The sequence below is a fragment of the Trachurus japonicus genome, chromosome 3 (genome assembly GCF_045865225.1).
Source record: "Trachurus japonicus isolate A0001 chromosome 3, Traja_1.0".
Classification (NCBI taxonomy): domain Eukaryota; kingdom Metazoa; phylum Chordata; class Actinopteri; order Carangiformes; family Carangidae; genus Trachurus; species Trachurus japonicus.
In genome coordinates this window covers 24,810,378-24,829,314 of record NC_140909.1, presented here as the reverse complement: position 1 = coordinate 24,829,314, position 18,937 = coordinate 24,810,378, and the positions used below count along the sequence as shown (strand labels likewise).

The 18,937-nt window shown below is 40.7% G+C and overlaps 1 protein-coding gene across 1 annotated transcript in view; it reads right to left on the bottom strand.

The window, feature by feature from the left end:
- LOC146990018 (neural-cadherin) overlaps window positions 1-18,937 on the bottom strand; it is a 325,636-nt gene that overhangs the window by 165,301 nt on the left and 141,398 nt on the right. Inside the window, exons 9-15 of the mRNA XM_085767491.1 lie at window positions 15,349-15,517; window positions 13,977-14,147; window positions 9,446-9,618; window positions 7,426-7,593; window positions 4,860-5,109; window positions 966-1,093; window positions 664-850 (exon numbers count right to left, since the gene is read on the bottom strand). Of these exons, the coding sequence (XP_085623617.1) occupies window positions 664-850; window positions 966-1,093; window positions 4,860-5,109; window positions 7,426-7,593; window positions 9,446-9,618; window positions 13,977-14,147; window positions 15,349-15,517 (1,246 nt within the window). The remainder of the gene's footprint in view (window positions 1-663; window positions 851-965; window positions 1,094-4,859; window positions 5,110-7,425; window positions 7,594-9,445; window positions 9,619-13,976; window positions 14,148-15,348; window positions 15,518-18,937) is intronic.

Here is an 18,937-nt window from a genome sequence, read left to right as displayed (position 1 = left end):
GAGTGATGAAAGGGAAGACTTTGTTTTTTAAACCAGAATACGGCGAAAGAAGAATGTTGTATTTAGCTTTTTTTTATTATTGATAACTTCCTGTCGAAAACACAACGGTGCAAAGAAGCAGCTGTTTAAAGAATTTTATTTTTTTTCCTTTTATGGGAGAACTTGACTGAGCAAGGATCCCTGACTTTAACCCCATCCAACACCTAAGGGACGAAGTAGAAAGCCGACTGTGGGCCAGGCCGTATCACCGAACATCACTAACGCTCTAGTGGCTTAATGGAGGGAACTCCCTCAAGACCACTTCCAAAATCATGTAGACAGTATTTCTAGTGGAGTGAAGGCTGTTATAGCAGCAGGTTAATCAGATGCTTGACAGCCATTATTCACGTATACTCATACTTTTCTATTGTAGACGGGGTAATTGAAATATTAAATGTTTCCCAAGTGTTATAGTAAGTTTCATCGCTATGTGGCGGACATATTCATCATCCTGGTAACTTGAAAGCTATAATACTATTAGCTCAACAATCCAACCAAGGCACTTCAGGATAGCTTGTACGAGTGCTGTCCTTAACACTCACTTGACATATGGAAGAATCACTACAGCGAACAATCAATTCAGCAGAGACATGTACTACAGTATGTACTTTCAGTCTTTCTTACCAGAGTTGGGTTGTCCATGTTTGCCAGGCCGTGCTGACTCCCATCCATCCACAGACTGGACCTCGAGAAGGTACGAGCTTTTGGTTTCACGGTCAAACACTGTCTGAGAGTAGATGAATCCAAACTCTGGGTCAATGCGAAAATACTGGTGGTCCCCACTACGATCCTCCAGCAGGGAGTAGGAGATCTGGTTGGTTTGAAGGGACACAATTATAGAGGTCAAGTGATGAAAGTGCTTGTTTCTACCTTTTGGATAATCCACAGTTTGTGTGTGTTGAGTGTGTGTACAGGTTGGTTTTCACCTTGCCATTGAGACCCAGGTCTAGGTCGTTGGCTGAGACCTGGAAAACCAATGTTCCTGACTCAGCCCCTTCAGTGACTGAAGCCTCGTAGATGGAGGAAGTGAAAAATGGGACGTTGTCATTTACATCTGGTAAAGGGAGAGGACAGAAAGAGAGTGTTTACTGTACTTTGGGTATAAATGAAACATCATAAATGACTGCTCAAAGGCCTGAATTTCCTACAATACACTTGGTAGTTACAACCATCTGGTCTCTTTATCACAAAGATGGTAGTCCAGTGATCAATTAAAACAACATAATATGCCAAGCAGTGACTTCTTTTTTATAGATGTATTATTGTTTTAATTAACTGTAGTTGGAAAGTGTACATGGAAGCAAACATGGAGCCATCTTGAAAACAGACAATATTTTGCTCAGTTTCTAGTTTCCCACCACACCACTACTGTTTCACTTTGACACAACATAATCTAAAGAACTCTATTGCTGTAATAACAAACAAATAACAAAGACAAAAAAGGACTTTGGTGTTCACATAAAGTAGTTTTTTAACAGTGTCATCAGGTACACATGGGGATAGGTTCCACATCCTTTAAAACCAATAACATGATTTAGTGGAAAAACCCATGCAGAGTTATATTAAATCTGTTCATCGGAGGCTCATACTTTTCCAATGTTACTGCTAATATACATAATTCATGATCTATTTTAGAAGCCAACAACAGAGCAGTGCACCCCAGCAGCCCTTTTAAAATGATCAAAATGCCAGATGTTCTTGAGCTATTCTGTTGAAAGAACACATTTAAGTCTTTTAATCAGCCAGCTAATTCCTATTTACCTGTTGCTGACCCCTCATCAATTCTGTTAAAATGGTTTACCCCAATTTATTTAAATGAATTACTTAACTTTGCGCCTCACATCCATCTGCCCACATCTAATCTAAATGTTCTACCACTAAAAATACTTCTGTCTTCTGCCGACTGTCTTCTTATCATTGTTAATGAGCCTGTCTGTCCTGGTTTGGTCCCTGCTTCCTGTGACTAAGAAATGTTGCTAAAATTACATTAACACCGCCTGGAGATAAAAACCGACCAAATCCTAGATTATTTCACTTCTTTGTTCATGTGTCTAAATGATTATGCAAAAGACCATCAGCATCTGGACCAGAATGCACCAGGATGGTTTCTGGGCAACACCAAATGCAAAGAGCATATTTCAACAGTCCTGGCTGCACACTGCATTTTACACTTCAATATAAAGTCCTTCATCGCTTGGATCCTTTGTACATCTCTCATCCCCATATACTTAAATCTCACCCTGTATTCTGTAACCTCACTTTGCTTATGTGCTGACAAAAAGCTTTTACTGTTTAGGTCAAAAGTAAAAAGTGATGTGCTTTCACTGATTTAGCTCCAAAACATTACCAACATTCAACTTAGTATTAGCTCTTCAAGTACGACTGGGATATTTTTTTTTTATTATGGAGCTGATCTTTTAGGATACTTACCACTAACCACCACCATATACTCAAACTTGACTTGAGAAGAAAGGAAAAACCTGAATTTAACTGAAATACAACAATAATTGAACTCCCCATAACCCTAGGATTTATCTTCCATCCTATTCATCATCGGCCAATCCAATATTTGCAAATATTTAGTCATCCCTGGAGGATTTCTTTGTGTTCTTTGTAATGTAAAAGCTGCATTTTAACCATTTCCTTCACAATAATTGCAATAGAAGATAAACCTTCAAGATCTAGTTTGCAATTCGAACTCCATTAGCTACAACATTTCTATTTTCTGAAGACTTCTCAGTGTTGACGATTGGTGATGGTGATTATTAGAGTTTGACTATATTTAAAGAAATGAACTGGAAGTGACCAAGAAAACAGTTTGGTATTGGTGCACCCATAGCTTTCATGGCAGCCTCAGTCTGCCTAGGATCCTGGATAATGGTTGATATTGGACTTTCATCAATATGCAAACCTGCAGCTGCTGGAATAAGGCTGGGGACCTACAGTATATCCCATATAATGTTAAGGTCTAGCTGCTGGAGAAGACATGATAAGGGTCCATCCCAGTTTGCATAAATTTTGTTATTGTAAGGGATTAGTATTAGCACCGTGGGATGCAGCTCTGGCTCCCTTGCCAGCTGCTTTATGTTACTCCTGTTGGCATCAAGAAGAGAGTCAGGGTAGGTAGACAGAACGTGAACTCTAAAGTTTGCCTGAATAGCAGAAGCCAGATTTTAACATAGTTAATTTAAGGCCAAAAGCATTACAGAAATGACTTGAATAGAGCAACATTAAATCTAATGCTGCTCCATGTGCCATTTTTCCCTGCCTTTATTCTGAGCAAATGTCTTAATCTATGAATTAAAAATGGGGCCCTAAATCCATTACAGACCTCCCTCCCTCCCTCCCTCCCCTCCCTCAGCCGCATTGCCTCTGGAGGAGTCAAAGAGCTTTCTTATTAAGACGGATAAGGGAGAGGAGGGGTGAGCGAAAAGAGAAGGGGAAGTTAGAAGAGGGACAGAGAGGCAAGAGAAGGGAGAGGGTCTGTGTGAATTAATTATTTTTCCTGGGATTAAGACCAGTTTGGTGGAATGGGGTAAGTGTGCATGTGTGTGTGTGTGTAGCTCTGGGTGCACATTACCAGTCGATTAAAAGCAGAGGAGTGTGGGGCATGTGGCGTGGGCAGATTTATTTTGAGGAGCAAGGTCAGGGGCTAGCAAACGCCATCGTATTAAGCAGTGATGATCGTAACTGAAGCCAGGGGCTGAGCATTAACTGAAACAAAGAGATCCAGTGCTTGTCTTTACAAGTGCAATAAAATAATGAAAATAATAATAAACAATAGAACTTTTTTTTTTTGAAGATCATGTTTGCCAAAGATGAAACAGTAACAGTTTAGGAGAGACGAGACTTTTGAGTTTCCAGATGACATTTTTTTGGGGCAGTGGGGTTAAGCATTGATGTTGCACTCACAGGCTGATCACACTCACAACAGCTGGTGAGCTCTGCAAATAATTTGAATTTGTGAAGCTTTGGAATCCAAGACTTAAACAAGTCTGATGGAGAATTAAAACACAAACAAGTCTTCGAGAGCAATACGATACGATTGGCTCTTAGGTTCTTCCCAAAAACCCTTCTCTCTCTCTCTCGCTCCAAAGCCTCCATTGCGGAACAACTGTTATGTTGTACAGACAATTTGAACAAGATCAGTGACAATGTCCATGTTTAATAATGTTGGTAAGAATAATAAACAATTGACAAGCACATCACAAAGACTCAGGGCGCATAAGGTGAAAATACTTTTGTGGATATCATCTGTGTCAGTAAGATGTTCTGGGTTGGCACTTTGTTATATATGAGCCAAGTCCTGAGGCCACTTCATTTTTAGCATTTGAATAAGCATAGTGCTTGATGTTGTCCATGACTGTGTGCAAGTTTCTCCTTTTTGGTTATTAATGCTCTAAAAAGTCCATTAAGCCCATCTTGCAAATTAATCATGTAAAATCCATTAGCTTTATATCTTAGACATCAAAAGATGAATAATCAAACACCCGATTTGTTCCCTTCCCTTTAAGTGATAGTTCGGGTTATTTGATGTGGGATTGTGCGAGGTACCAATGTGCTGTCAGTGAATTTTATTACATAAAGCTCCATAAAAGCTTTCATTTTACATGACGGTACACAAAGAGACACAGCTGTACAATTTCGTGAAGGGAGCTTTTTTTTCCCTTTTAATAAATCTGCATTCATCCATCAAAACAATGCATTTACAATGCATCAATGAATGCTAAATTATTAAGCAGGACCATGACGGTGTTGGTACACCGTGTAGAGAATAGTGGAGGAATGAAGACATAAAGAGTGATTATAAAAAGCCCCACCTGTGACATTGACATGGACCATGGTGAAAGCCGCCAGTGGTACCGCTGCAACATTCTGGGCTCGAACACGCAGCATGAAGTTTCTGGTCGTCTCGTAGTCCAGGGGCTCTGCCACTAGGATGGAGGCTGAGCCATCCTCTCGGTTTGGGGTCAAGTAAAAGCGAACTGGCATGTTGGTCTCTGGGACCATTCCGTCCTCCAAATTGTAGGTTACCCTGGGATCCCCGAGCGGCGAGGTGGCCTTGATGGTCTGTTTAAAATGAGACGGGGAGAGAGTTTAACACTGAAGGTAAAAAATAACAATCACTCATTTCAGTCTGTCGACAGCTGGGTCCAGTGAAAAATAATATGTCAATGTTTCCACTATATTAACACAGTAGACATTCTGAGACATTTACTATATCCCACATACGTATAAAATAAGCCATTATATTCCATATACTGTATCACCAAACCCCACTTACCTGTCCTTATAAGTGATATATAATAACACCTCACCTACTTGTCAAGTGAAAGAACATCAGGTACCAGGTTAAACTAAACTCACATTTGTTCTGTAAACATACATCTTGGAGTGTTTATTTAAATTTCAGTTTTCAGATGCTTCAAATAAAGTGGTTGGTTAGGAGAAGAAAGGAGACCATGGAGGAGCTGGAGTAGAGATAATTAGGGATGCTAACTACTCAACTGTTTAAGCAAATACCTACACAGAGTAGAGTAAATAAAAATGCTGGTTGCTTGTTAAAATGCTTAAGTGTTATACTGACAAAGAGCCAGTAGTGCAGGTGAGGGATGAGAGTGAAGAATGAGAACAGCAAGGAGTCAACAAGAAAGAAAGGGGGCAGTTCAGTTGTTGCTTTTTTCTGTTTTGGAATACATTTTGTCACCCGTGATCACTTTGCAGTGTAAGTGCTCCTAAAAACTGCCACTAATTTGCATTTGATAGAGATTTAGTTTCCAATTATCAGTACTGAGAGTTGGAAAAATGCTGAATCCCAGCAGCAGTCCTCAGGACAGGGAGGGAACACAGGGCAGCTGCTGCTGAGCTTCAATGCGAGTGTCTGTTGTAAATAATGACAAATGATCTGACCAAATGGAAAAAAATGTTTTCAAGCCTATAATAATGAACTCTAAAATATTAAGGCAGTAAGTCTCAAACTGTTAAACTAGACAACAACCTGCTGAAATCCCATGGGATCAAATGGAAATGCTCTGTACTCTTGATCGTGCTTTCTCCCTAAACTAATTAGGGAGAGGCTACCCAAAGCTGATGCCACACACACACCCCAATTAAAATCAAAAATGCCATCTCGGACGTGATGCGGCTTTCCAACGGGTGACCTAGCTGTATCCATTCAACCTGCGGAGCGCAGCAGCTACAGTAATGAGACACCTTATTAGGCATGCAGGACTGGCAAACATGCCCGTCTACTGTATGAGCCGATTTGGGCGATAAAAACCTCAAATTTCCACGGTAGAGCTATTACGACCCACTGAGAGTCACTGCTTCTTTGCAGAACAGTCAAATCAACACTGAGCTGCCATCTCCACTAATACGTGGTACAGTAGGGACCACCAACCCCCCTAGCTTCTCAGCATTTCTCACAAGCACAATTAAACACATAGGCATTCTCTGGTTAAGTACTCTCCTCTGTCTTTTCATTTCCATCTTTTGCTTAATAGTATTCATCAGCAACTTTAATGGATTTAATTGCTTTCAAGAGATCCTGTGAAAATACTGTTGAACAGCTGAAAATATGTTGGTGGCATTAAAAGGCGACGCCTATGAATAATCAAATCCAGCAGAAAGGATGGTGAATAGCTGAATGTTAAAATAATAAAACTTAATTGGTGGAGTTTTTTTTAGACTTATACCTAAAATATATTTGGAGATAGTAACAGGAAACAAAGTGTTGAGAGCAACAGGCATCTCCTGGATGTCAAACATTGTTATTTTTATGTTGAATTAATATAGATGAGAGAGATAGAGACAATTTATTTTTGGTATAGGAGTCTGTCTCCAATTTGATAATCATATCAGTGTGAAAAAAATAAAAATAAAACAGCTTTGCACATGTTTCCTCTACTATTATATAGTATTTATGCAGCATGATGCAGGGGTCCTTTGCTGAGCTGCCCTAACTTTTCTAGGTGCAGCCAGTGGGTGTAGACTTCTGCTTTTTGTGTTTTTTGTGCAGTAGATGTAAAATATTAATCGAGGGAAAGTCTCACAGAAAATCAAGCTCTCTTTTTACAGTGGGAGTTAAAGGCCTTGCTCAAAGACACCTCTGTGGTCATAATGAGGCGCAGTGTGTCACTGCACCTGCTGAGATCTATCCCTGCGGATTTAACCGGCAACATTTCAGTCACAATCATGTTTCCCTTTCCTTTAGGCAACTACTCTCTTGTATGTTAGGTGCCACAGTACATACATGAATGTGCCTTGCCTATTTTTATATTTCAAACATGTGCAAATTCTCTTGTGTGTTTGTCAGGAATACATCATTCAGTGTTTATGCATCTGTCTCCTTTGTCTGGAAACAACAACACCCCCAACCCAACGTACCACTATGGGTGTGTCTCGAACTGTGTTTTCTGGTATGACCACGCTGTAGCTGTCTTTCTCCCACTGTGGAGGCTGATTCTTCACATTGGTGATGGTGACAGCCAGCTCCACCAAGCTGCTCCTGTTCCCCCCGTCTGTAGCCACGATTTCCCTGGTGATGTAGGTCCTCTGTGACAGAATGGCCACACACATGAAGAGAAGAGGAAAGAGGAGAAAGTTCTTGCATTGTCAATTAATCTGACAGTAATAATTAAAGCTTCCATAAACATGTTGAATTGAGACCGCACAGATTTCAGCAAGCAATCCATTTCCCACACCCCTATGCAGGAAGAAATTGACTGCAGGCTGCCTAAAGCTAAGGCAACAATACTTTGAGATAATTTTATTGATTCTGTGGTACTGTGGAACCACAGTTGTGTAAACCTTACAAAAGCAATTAGCTTTAGCCAGTGTAATCAGAGGAAAATTGTCTCTTTTAAGAACTAAAAGAAATAATTTAACCAAAGCCCCTTGAGATAGGGTTTAACATAAGCCTTAGATAGGTTTCTAACCCACTCAAGAAAAATAAATAAATATACACACTGTATTTGTATTCAATCAATCAAATTTACAGTAGTCAAATAAACTGCAAATACCCGCTAACATCAGGTTTTTTGTCCCAGGTAAAACGATTCTGCAGATATCACCGATATTTACACGCTAACTTTGTCCCTTTTCCGTGCCGCAACGTCATTTACAGCACAAACACTGTAAACAGACCTGACACCTACCCGGCACAGTGCCATCAGAGACGCTGTGGCTCAAGAGTGAGCTGTGCTCGGCTCTACACTCAATAAGTTTTAAAACACACCATCACCAACCAAGGCACCTGACACGGAGGCAGCGACACAAACAGCACCAACCTGGGGATGAGACATGATTGATCCATTTTAGCAGTCTGCACAGCAGCTAGCGGCTCAGTCTTTGAATCTGTGTCTGTGCGTGTGTGCTCTGAAACTGCATGTGGTTATGTTGCTCCCTGCAGTTCTACGTCACTTAAAACAGAAAAGCAAACATCTGGCAGAGTGAAAGGGGTAAATCGGCTATTTGAATCAGGTTTACTTCATTTAAAAAAAGTTAATGTTTATAACTCAATTGTTACTGAATTAGCATAATTTAGAATTTTTTTGTAGTTTTTGTATGTAGTCAGTTTTCAAATTCAATCTGTGCTCATAGCAATTAAATCAACTGAGATTGTTGTCATTGAAGTAAACATAAGCAGTGCCTGCATGTGTATTGTATTTTATGCAGTCACTCTCATTAGTGCTAAAGTTTTGTATCTTCAAACATGGACGTGTTCTAGTGGTCGGCTATATTCTCTCAGGCAAAAAATACTGGCATGGTGCCACGTGTTGGTGTAAGATGCCAGGTGCTCAATACAGACATTCATTTCTCTTTGCACTAAACGATGGTGAGTTGTTGCTCTTTTGGCTTTTATCATTGTGGCACTCATCTAAAAACAGACTTGTATTGTGCACTGTACTGTACTTGACAATTTCCTCTATTGCTTGTTCATGTTCCCACCAAGATTGTTTTTTTCTTTTTGGTATTGAAGCAAAGGGTTAGAGGCAGTAAAGTGAAGGGGGGAAAAAAACAATGTTACTTTTGCTGATGCCAAACAAAGGGCTACAGTGAAGACATTATCTCATATCCTGACTGTGTGTTTGCTGCTGGCCACTAGACTTTTGCCCCTTCACTGTCAGCAATAAAGTGCCTGAATGCAAATGTGCTTGGTCTTCTGGCTGTGTACTGGGAAAAGTATAGCCTGTTGTTTTAGTGGTGCTCTTAAGTTCACTGCTAGCCTTGCAAGGCTTTTAAGTGGAAATATGAAATTGAATAATATGGAGTGCTATTGGCGTTATTAGGCCCAGGGACATCCAATAACCTTTGTAATAGAAATCCAAAAAGATCAAGGATTTAATTGGTTATTCATAATTTTTGCTTTCCATAGTAACAGCAAGCTGAAACAGTATGTGTATACCTGAGAGATGGGCTGGTTGACATACACCCAGCCTGTCAGAGGGTTCACCCTGAGGTATTCCGGCTGTTCACTGGACATGGAGTATGTGACGGCTGCATTGGTGCCAAAGTCATCATCATGAGCCGCCACCCGCAAGAAACTAGTCCCGATCATGGTATCCTCACGAAGGAAGTCTATGGAGAAGAAGAAGTACTGTGGTTAATGCCTCTGTGGTTTTGCATGTGGAGCCTTAATTTGTTGTTTTTTTTAACTATATGCTCGACGAAATACAACTTCAGAGAACCCAAACAAATGAAAAAAACTCTTCACCACTCTGACAGCACATTTTAAAAAATACTGCAAACACACAAAATAATTAGGAAGCATATTCACCAATTGACAACAGACGCTGCACAAAGAAGCTCACTGCAAACAGAGGAACAAAGCTACACATACACTCTATACAGGGGTCCAGACTGCCCCTAAATGAGGGCATTTCGCCCCTAAAAATTGAGACAGTGCATTTTCCATCGTCTTGTCCATGTGCAAACAGTACATTTGCCTTTTTTCTTTTCTTTAAAAATTGGTACAACATGTTTGTTTCTTTTAACATGGAACAGATGGTATCTGTTATTAGCGGTAGCAGGCCAATGTGTGTGAGGATCATGAATGAAAATGTGAATATTTGCTTTGCAAGTCCATTTACGCCCCTAGATTTTCTGCTTGCGCTCCTAAAATTTTAAGTTACTAACCTGTACCCTACTGTGCTCCTAGTAAAAAGTTACCCCTTGGTCGCACTGGACGCGGAACCGAAGCGCAGTGCCCTGGAGCGGAGGCAGTTTCAGATAGGCGCACATGTTAACCGGTCTGCCTGGTCGCACATCTCGCGCTGTGGAGCGCAGTGCGCGCGCCTGCAGCGCTTCAGATCGGTTCATTTCTATTTTTCACGCGAGCCGCGCGCGCCAAGGGCGCCGTCTGTCAAGCTGGGTAGACCAGATCGTACCAGACAGGAAGTCGGGCACAGAAAAGGCGAGAGAATCCGGTCAATTTTCAAAGTTGTTGCTTGTCCGTCTATACATTGTCCGTCTATACATATTTGTCAGTTGCGTCTGCACACGGGACACACACACACGTTTAAAATGACGTGTGTGTGGAAAACCGAGTGAATACGAGTATGAACGACTGCAGTCGATGTCTGACGGGCGCGGAGAGAGGAGAAGAAGTACGCTCCCAGTGCGACCACCCAAACGCCCGAGAAGCCACGCGCAGTGCGCGCACACAACTTCCGCGTGCAGTGCGACCAAGGGGTTAGTCTGGAGCCCTGCTATACCATACCAAACTGAGCTACATGAGAGGGGGACAGTAACTCCTCATAAACCCACTTTGTTCATGGCCAGCTAAGGCGCTTCCAGAATCCCGTGTGCTCTGATTACACCATCACAATGTTGCTAAAATAAGAGGGTTTAGAGATGAAGCTTAGATTAAGCTACATGGTTAGCAATTAAAATTACATTACAGTTTCTTTACGGAGATGTAGCCTACAAGGCCATTCTTTTATAAGAAAAAAAAACCTTGTTAATTAGGCCCCTGCTTCCCACTTCAAGGGAAGAACTTTGATAAATAAATGTATTGATAAATATGATCAGAACTCTTAATTCAATGGATCTCCAGTGTCTACTTAAAAGCGGTACAGCATGACAATGTTTAAATAATGAGTTTAAATAAATACAATTATTAATTAATTAACTAGCAAGAACAGGATAAATGCAATGTCTGATGATCAAAAGGATGAAAACTGGAGCAATCAATAGCAGATTAAATGAAATATGTAATAAACTGGTGGGAGAGAATATGTTTTGGCTATTTACTTTATGAATATAAATTATTCTAAAATGCCTACAAATGAAATTTGATGATGTCAAATCATGTTTTGTCTTTATCTCAACTTCAACCCAGTCATGAACAGAATATTAAGATCTTCCCATTTGTGAATCACAATTAAGTGGATTCTGGTTGATTTGTTTCATGTGTAGAGGTGACTGTTTGACTGTTTGGTCTGGTTGTACATCTTTCTGACGAGCTAAAAGCATGAGTGTTTGTGGAAGACGAATTCTCTGTCTCAGCTTCCTATCAATTTGATGGTTTGATGGTGGGAAGAGTAAGATGGGGTGACATCTCCATAACTATCATACATGTCCTTACTACTTCTTGAATGGCTTGTGATTGATTCCAGGCCAAGGATTTACATGGCTGACAGGTTGCAAATGTGTTGACACTGACTGCGTCAGAAAAATGTCCAGACAACACATTTTATCTCCCATCAAGTGTAATTCCAAACCTCATAGTGGCAAATAGGTTGGCTAGGGTGGAGCTAAAACTTCAATGCATGCCAGTTGAATAACTATGTAAATCTATGACATATAGCCTAGATGCTGAGTTGGTTGTTCGATCATAGGTAAACATTGATACCATTTCAGATTGCAAAAACTGACATGTAATCACACACATAAATGGAGGAGCTCCAGTTTTTCACAATACTGCTGTAACATTTAGTCAATTCAATTTGTATGGCATCAATTCACAACAGAAGTTATCACAAAGTACTTTTCAAAGGCAGGAGGTCTGGTCCCCCTATTTATAACATTGGACCCAACAATTCCCAGCAAGAGCAGCACTTGGCAACAGTGGCGAGGAAAATTTCCTTTTGAGAGACAGAAACCTTGTGCATCTCCAGACTAGGGGTGGTGGCCATCTGCCTCAACCGATCTCAATGACTCCCTCTAATGTTCAAGGGTTTATGATATTACTGATGAAGGTTTACATGAACTGAATTGGAACTGGTGGAAAATAATGCAGTACAGCCAATGTGATTCTGGTTTCAAGCACACACTTTTAGCATCACTAGCACAGCTCCATGGCTAACTTATTTGCTGACTAATTAGCTAGTTAACCAGATAAGCTAACAGGTCAGGTGTGTGCAAATACTGTAAATGCTAATCTATCGTAGAATTTAATTTACCTTAACGTACAGGCCGCGTAAGTTATGGAGTTCCACTGCTCTGTTAGCCACACAATAAGCCATAGGCCAATATCTTAAGGTGAAATGCTCCAGGAGGGACCAACACAAACATGGCCGCAGGGTCACGTTCACAGTGACTGAACTAACTTAGCTGAGCTAACGCCGAGCAGAAGGCTCTGTTACATCCATGGTTCGATCCCGCACCATGCAGGGACATTTCTGTGTGAAGTTGCATGTTCATAGATATAGAAACGTTTCTATATGGACATGTTCTTATGTCTACGTGATTTCTCTCCCATGGTCCGCTAAAGCTAAAGCTAAGCTAACGCTAACCTTATTTAACGAGCAGCAGCTCCGGTGTTGACAGTGGACTGAAGACACGTCTGAATCATTTCACACTGACCTACAGACGAACCCGACAAACCCGCAGCACCACGCCTGCACCGGAAACGTTACAGTACCGGCTGACCATTATTTAGCATTAGCATTAGCACAATGCCATTTTCTCCATAGACATATCGTGACATCAACGCACTATGCTGTTGGCGCAGAGATCATTTCATGTCAACGTTGCCAAGGAAACCAGATGTAATTCACACCCAACCCTTTCCCTCAGTAGATCAGTCACCCTGCACTTCATACTGTAGTAGCACTTTATTATGGACACGCTCCAAAACTGCTGCTGCTGCTGTATGGATGCTATGGTTTTTATTTTTGCTTAAATTATTAATGTTTTTTTTTCGATACAATTTTAACTTGTTTTAATTATTTATTATTTTAATAAAGCACTGCGGGAAGCTGGTGAGAAACGGTAGGCTATTTAATTTCAGCCTATGTATTTAGCCTACATCTAGGCCTATGAGAAATTACAATAAAGTGTCTTGAGTCTTGAGTCTAAATAGCCTATTTATATTTTGGACCCATCAAAATGTATAAAACAATTATAGGCCTACTTTAAATGATTTTTTACTTTTATTCTACACTCTTCTATACGTTCTGTGGCTGTATTGTTTTTGGAAAATTAATCGTTTTGATGAAAAAGTTGCAAATACAGTGTCAGCCCTATTATAAACCCCTTACCTGTCCGGGGTGTAGGCCTAGCCTCTTGGACTGACCCCCTGGGTTCAACTCGGCTTGCCACTGACCACCTCTCCTCGTCTCCACCCTGGTTAACCCAACAGCTTTCCATCCCTGATCTTGAGTTTCGTCTATCTCCTGGTTCCTGTTTGCCTGTGGCTGTGTGGTGTGTTCCAGTTTTGGTGACTTCCAGAGAGCCAAGTGTCTCCTGCTGAATCACAGTCAACTCCTTAAGAGGTCTGACCTCTCATGCTGATTCCACGATTCCCTGTCCATCCAAGACCTTCCATCTGCCTGCTCCCTTTTGGTTTGTCTGCTCCTTGGCCCACTCAGCTGTCATCAACACCCCACTGTATTTCAATAAAGCTCATGAGCTGCTACTTGGTGGTCTGCATTTTGGGTCCAATCCTCACAGAACTGTAATAATATGATTTATATAGGCTAGTATCTACTTACACTCATATCGAATGTTCTCAAACTTGGGACTGTTGTCATTCTGGTCCAGGATGAGGATGTTGAGCTGACAAATGCCAATCAGTGGGTCAGCTGCCTGGTCAGTGGCGGTCACTGTCACTGCATACTCCCTTTGGCGTTCGCGGTCAAATTTCCTGGCTGTCACAATTACTCCTGGAGACACAAAGATAACAAGGTTGATCTGACAGCTAAATCATCCCCAACACCGCTTGGTCTCATGTCCCCTGAGTATTTGCAATTTAATACTAAAATGATTTCCTCTGTTTGCCTTGAGGTAAACTTTAAAGACTAGACAGAATAGAAGAGGACATGAGAGTTTTTCAAGAGCAGTTATCATCAAATCCAAAAAAAATGATCTTTATTTATTTTACAAATTATGTTAGGGATGACATTTACAATATTTCCTGGACTACTAAAAATACTGTTGCTGCTGAAAAGAAAGGTTATACTATTTAGCTCAGATGTAGTGTTCCTTTTGGCTTGATGTCTGAGCCTTTTAATCAACTAATTTTACAACATGAAACTTGCAAACACATAAGGAATCTGTGTCATGCTCAATGCTGCAGCTTTTGGCCTCTGAATCGGTATTCCTAATACATTTTTGCTTTTATTTCAGTGCCAGGTTTCAAAATAAAAAAAGATATATTTTTAACAATGTGTTTATTGAATTTTACATATTAGAAAAACAATAGTGTTCTATACAATAGTTCAACATACCAACCCCCCACCAAATAAACAACAACAAATAAATTGATTAATAAGATCAATAAAGAAGCATTATCTAAACTGGCAGTTAAATCAATTTAAAATAAATCAATACGGTTTTTTTTTGTTTTTTTTAAAGTAATTGAGTAAATACATAATTCAAGGAATGAAAGGGGGAAAAACACAGGCTCAGTTCACAGTGATGAGATGCCAGTTTTCAAAAACTAACAGTACGGTTTCAGTTCGGCTGAAATATGCTTTAAGCACTTGAAGAGGAGCAAAGGTCTGTGGAGTTACTGGGTTGTGAAGGCTATTCAAATTAAATAAAACCTGCATAAGACCTCCCACTGGGATGAAAGTATGCACACTCTTCTGTGTTTATATGTTAGACACTTAGTATTTAATATATATCCAGCTACTACACTTTGGATTATGATCTTTTCTTTTAACTGAACATCACTGTGCATTTCATTTGGTATCAAAACAAATCTTTTAGCTTCACACTGAAAACATATAGACACAACAAAGCATGCCTTGGGACTAAGGAACTTGAGCCTGAGAAGACTGAGAAGAAAGTGTGCTGCTGTGTACTCCTTTGTATTTGTATGTTTGTGCAAGTGAGAGTGGATTTGTGTGCGTGTCGCAGTACCAGTGTCGGGGTGTATGCTGAATGCAGGCACAGTGGAGTCTTTGTGCATGAAGCCGTATGTGACCCTGCCATTGGAGCCCTCGTCAGCATCCACAGCATGAACCTGCAGAACGAACGTCCCTGCTGGCTGGTTCTCCAGGACCGACGTGCTCTCTCGGTACTGCTGACACTGAGGAGAATGAGACAGCGGGTGGGGGAGAAGGACAGGTGGGAGGAGGAGGAGAATGTGGCAAAGTAAGTGTAGAGAAACTTCGATCAATACGCAATTCTATCGAAACAGTAAGCATGAGCGTGTGGGAGGCGAATGTTATTTATTTTGAAAGGACAGAGTAAAGATTATGTATCAGTGGGACAAAAAGTGTAACATGGAAAAATACAAAAATCCAGTGTGGCTCCTGGCTCCACTGTATCCACCTGTTAATGGTAGGTGCTGGTAGTGGGTTCAGGGGTCTTGGAAAGTATCCCTGCACCCTTTGGGCAAAGGTGCACAATACCTGCTTTGTGATGTTCTCACTGTGTACCCTCTGCACTTTGGTAAACAAGAAATCGGTTGATCTCTTGGCACACAGTGATATACTGCTGTCCAAAACATTTTTTTTGGTACGGGAAATAGGGCCAACATTTCACAAAGAGCCTTTAGCTGTGGACCATAAAAAATTGAGATTACATTCAAAAAAGATACATTTGAGAGAGATGTTACAAAAACTATCAATGGCGTAACATTTAATACAAAATATTTTAATGCATAAATGGCAGGGGCTATAAAAATCATTGTGACACTGTGAATCATAGATTTTTTTGCAAATAAATGAAAAAAGAAAAACTTAAATATCATGTGAATACAAGTATTCAGACTGGGTCAACCAGGACTCTTCCTAGAGCTTCAGCCGTCCTACTAAACTGAACAGTTGGCGGAGAAGAGCCTTGGTCAGAGAGGTACAGTAACCCAGAACCCAAAGATCACTCTGGCTGAGCTCCAGTTCCTGTGTGGAGATGGGAGAAAGTTCCAGAAGGTCAACCATTGCTGCAGCCCTCCACCAAACTGGGCTATAGTAGAGTGACCCGACGAAGGCCTCCCCTCAGTGTAAGACATGAAAAGCTGCATAGCATTTCTCACAGCCTGGGTGTCCTTTAGGTGGTTTTTGGAAACTCTATGCAGCCCTTTCATGTGTCTTGCATTGAGGAGAGGCTTTCGTCAGGCCACTCTAACCCTCTGGAGGGTTGCAGCATTAACAAATGGTGAAAAATTGAAGGGGGTCTGATTACTTTCCATATCCACTGAATATATCCTCACCTCCTATATGATGAACCCTATTGAACACATTGTGAATTACTAGAGTCATAGAGATTCATTCAGTGCCTTCTATTGTGTGATGCAATGTACCTGCTCCGTGTTTGGCTTCTTAAAGATTTTGTCCATCACTGAACTTGTCAGGCACACAAAAAGCTTTAATATCCTCATCTGAACCCACTCTGTGTCTCACTCACACTTTCTATTCTCTCTACACACATCTTTACTCCCTCTGGACTCTCATCTTTCTTTCTCTTACTCTCTGTTCTACCAACTCCTTCTCTCCATTTCTGTTCATTTTCTTACATCGCCTCACTTTATATTTTCGTTTTTCTCCTGCCCTGTCTTCTTGAATGCAACAATACATTACCTTTCTACACATTTTCAAGCATTCCTTCTGTTGTCATCTTTTTTTTTTTCATTTCCCCTCCAGTATCTTGTTACTGTGTAACAGCACTTTCCTTCACGCCTTAACTAGATTATGAAGGGAGTTTGGTTTAGTGAAGATATGCAGGTTTGCAAATCAGGCATTCACCCATGCAATTAAACAGAGGGGTAAACAGAAGGGAGCACAGATGAGACAATCATATCAAACACAGGTCTAAAGACAAAAAGATACCATAGGTGGATAGTCGAAGCAGCCAAAGTGAGTTTTCTATGGGTGGCTGGGTTCACCCCAAGAGAGAGTAAGGCGTGAAGTAGAATAGCTTAGGGGTAAACAGGTACAAAACAGACAAAATGGCAAAGAATGAGGAGAGAACACAGAGAGAGACCCTGGTGAGTAGAAGACATTAACTAAATCAACTCAGGTAGTGCATCTTTTGGATGCTGCATTTGAAGACCAATTGCACAGCAACATCGCAAGGCTGTCCCAATTCCATACGCTCCTTAAAATGTGCCCTTTATTTCCCAGGCACAGGCAACAAAGTGCAATGAATTCCAAGATTCACTGTGCGGCAGTGATGAATCACTTATCAAAAAGAGAATAAGGCAGACTCTGTGAATAAAACAGCCACCAGGGATTAAAAGGAAATCCTCCGAAGACCAGACCATCTCATTTCAGTTTGACCTTCGCGGTTTATGTGGCTACACCTTTGTAGACGGCGTCCTTCAAAGGATGCAACCTCTGAATTGGGATATGACTAATGAGACAGGTAAAACACATTAGAGCAGAGCAGGTACAGTCACAATCAGGTGGGTGGAAATAAACTGGGACAGGAAGTACAAACCTTAAATGCATACCGGGTATATATCTTAAACGAAAACAGGCATTATTCATGATAGAAACACCACGCTGTGTCCCTCTAAGGTATTTTTTGTTTCTTCAAAAATTGAATTTATGCGAACGAATCTCTTATGAGAGAAGGTCACAAGAGTATCAAAGGTGAATAAATACATGTAGTCAATGCTTGGCTTTGTGATTCTGAAGCCTACACTACTGGGAGATGCAGACTCTGGCTGTATATGATAGATCTCGCCTTTCTGAACCTCTGTCTGTGTGTGTGTGTGTGTGTATGTGTGTGTGCACTGTTGTTCCTATCTAAGAGGGGACATCGGCGTCGTTACACATTCACCAACAGGGGACCAAGCAGCCAACAGGGGACTTTTTTTAGGTCCCCTGTTGGACATGCTTTAAATCAACTTAAAATCATGTGAAAAACCTTCTGGTTAATTTTTTTAACTTTAGCCAAGAGGGGACCTGAGTGTGTGTGTGTGTAAAATACCATATTCAGCAGTGCCCCGGCAGGCTGGAGCAGGGGTTTTAACGACTCATTCACACACGTCGTTTCTTACACTCCTCCATAGTGTGAACGACTTGCAGCCCCGGCAGCCTTTCAGACTGTAGAGAGGCTATCAAACAGGCTCCTTAGTGAACAAACCAGTACCTTGAAACATAATTTGTTATTCTTTGTAACAAAATATAAAGGTTCCGTTTTCATGGATGTCTTAAGTTTAAACTCAACACTGTATTAGGTATAATAGAAATTTTAAAATATTGAAAAAATTGATCACCCATAACAAAATTTTAAATAAAATGGTCATTTAGATCATTTCTGTTGAATTCTGATTAAACATTAAAAATAATTGACCTTGTTATTGTTGCTTGTCCAGTTTTTTTAAGCACAGGGTTTCAATTTTACAATATACATGTGTTCTCAATCTGTATAGGAATTATTAGTTGACTTACATTGCAGAAAAAGGTCCACACTTGGTTTATATGGAATGACAGGGGTCCACTGTTGGTTGGTGCATAATGACACACGATCCCACTTAGTTAGCATGGAGTGACATACACAC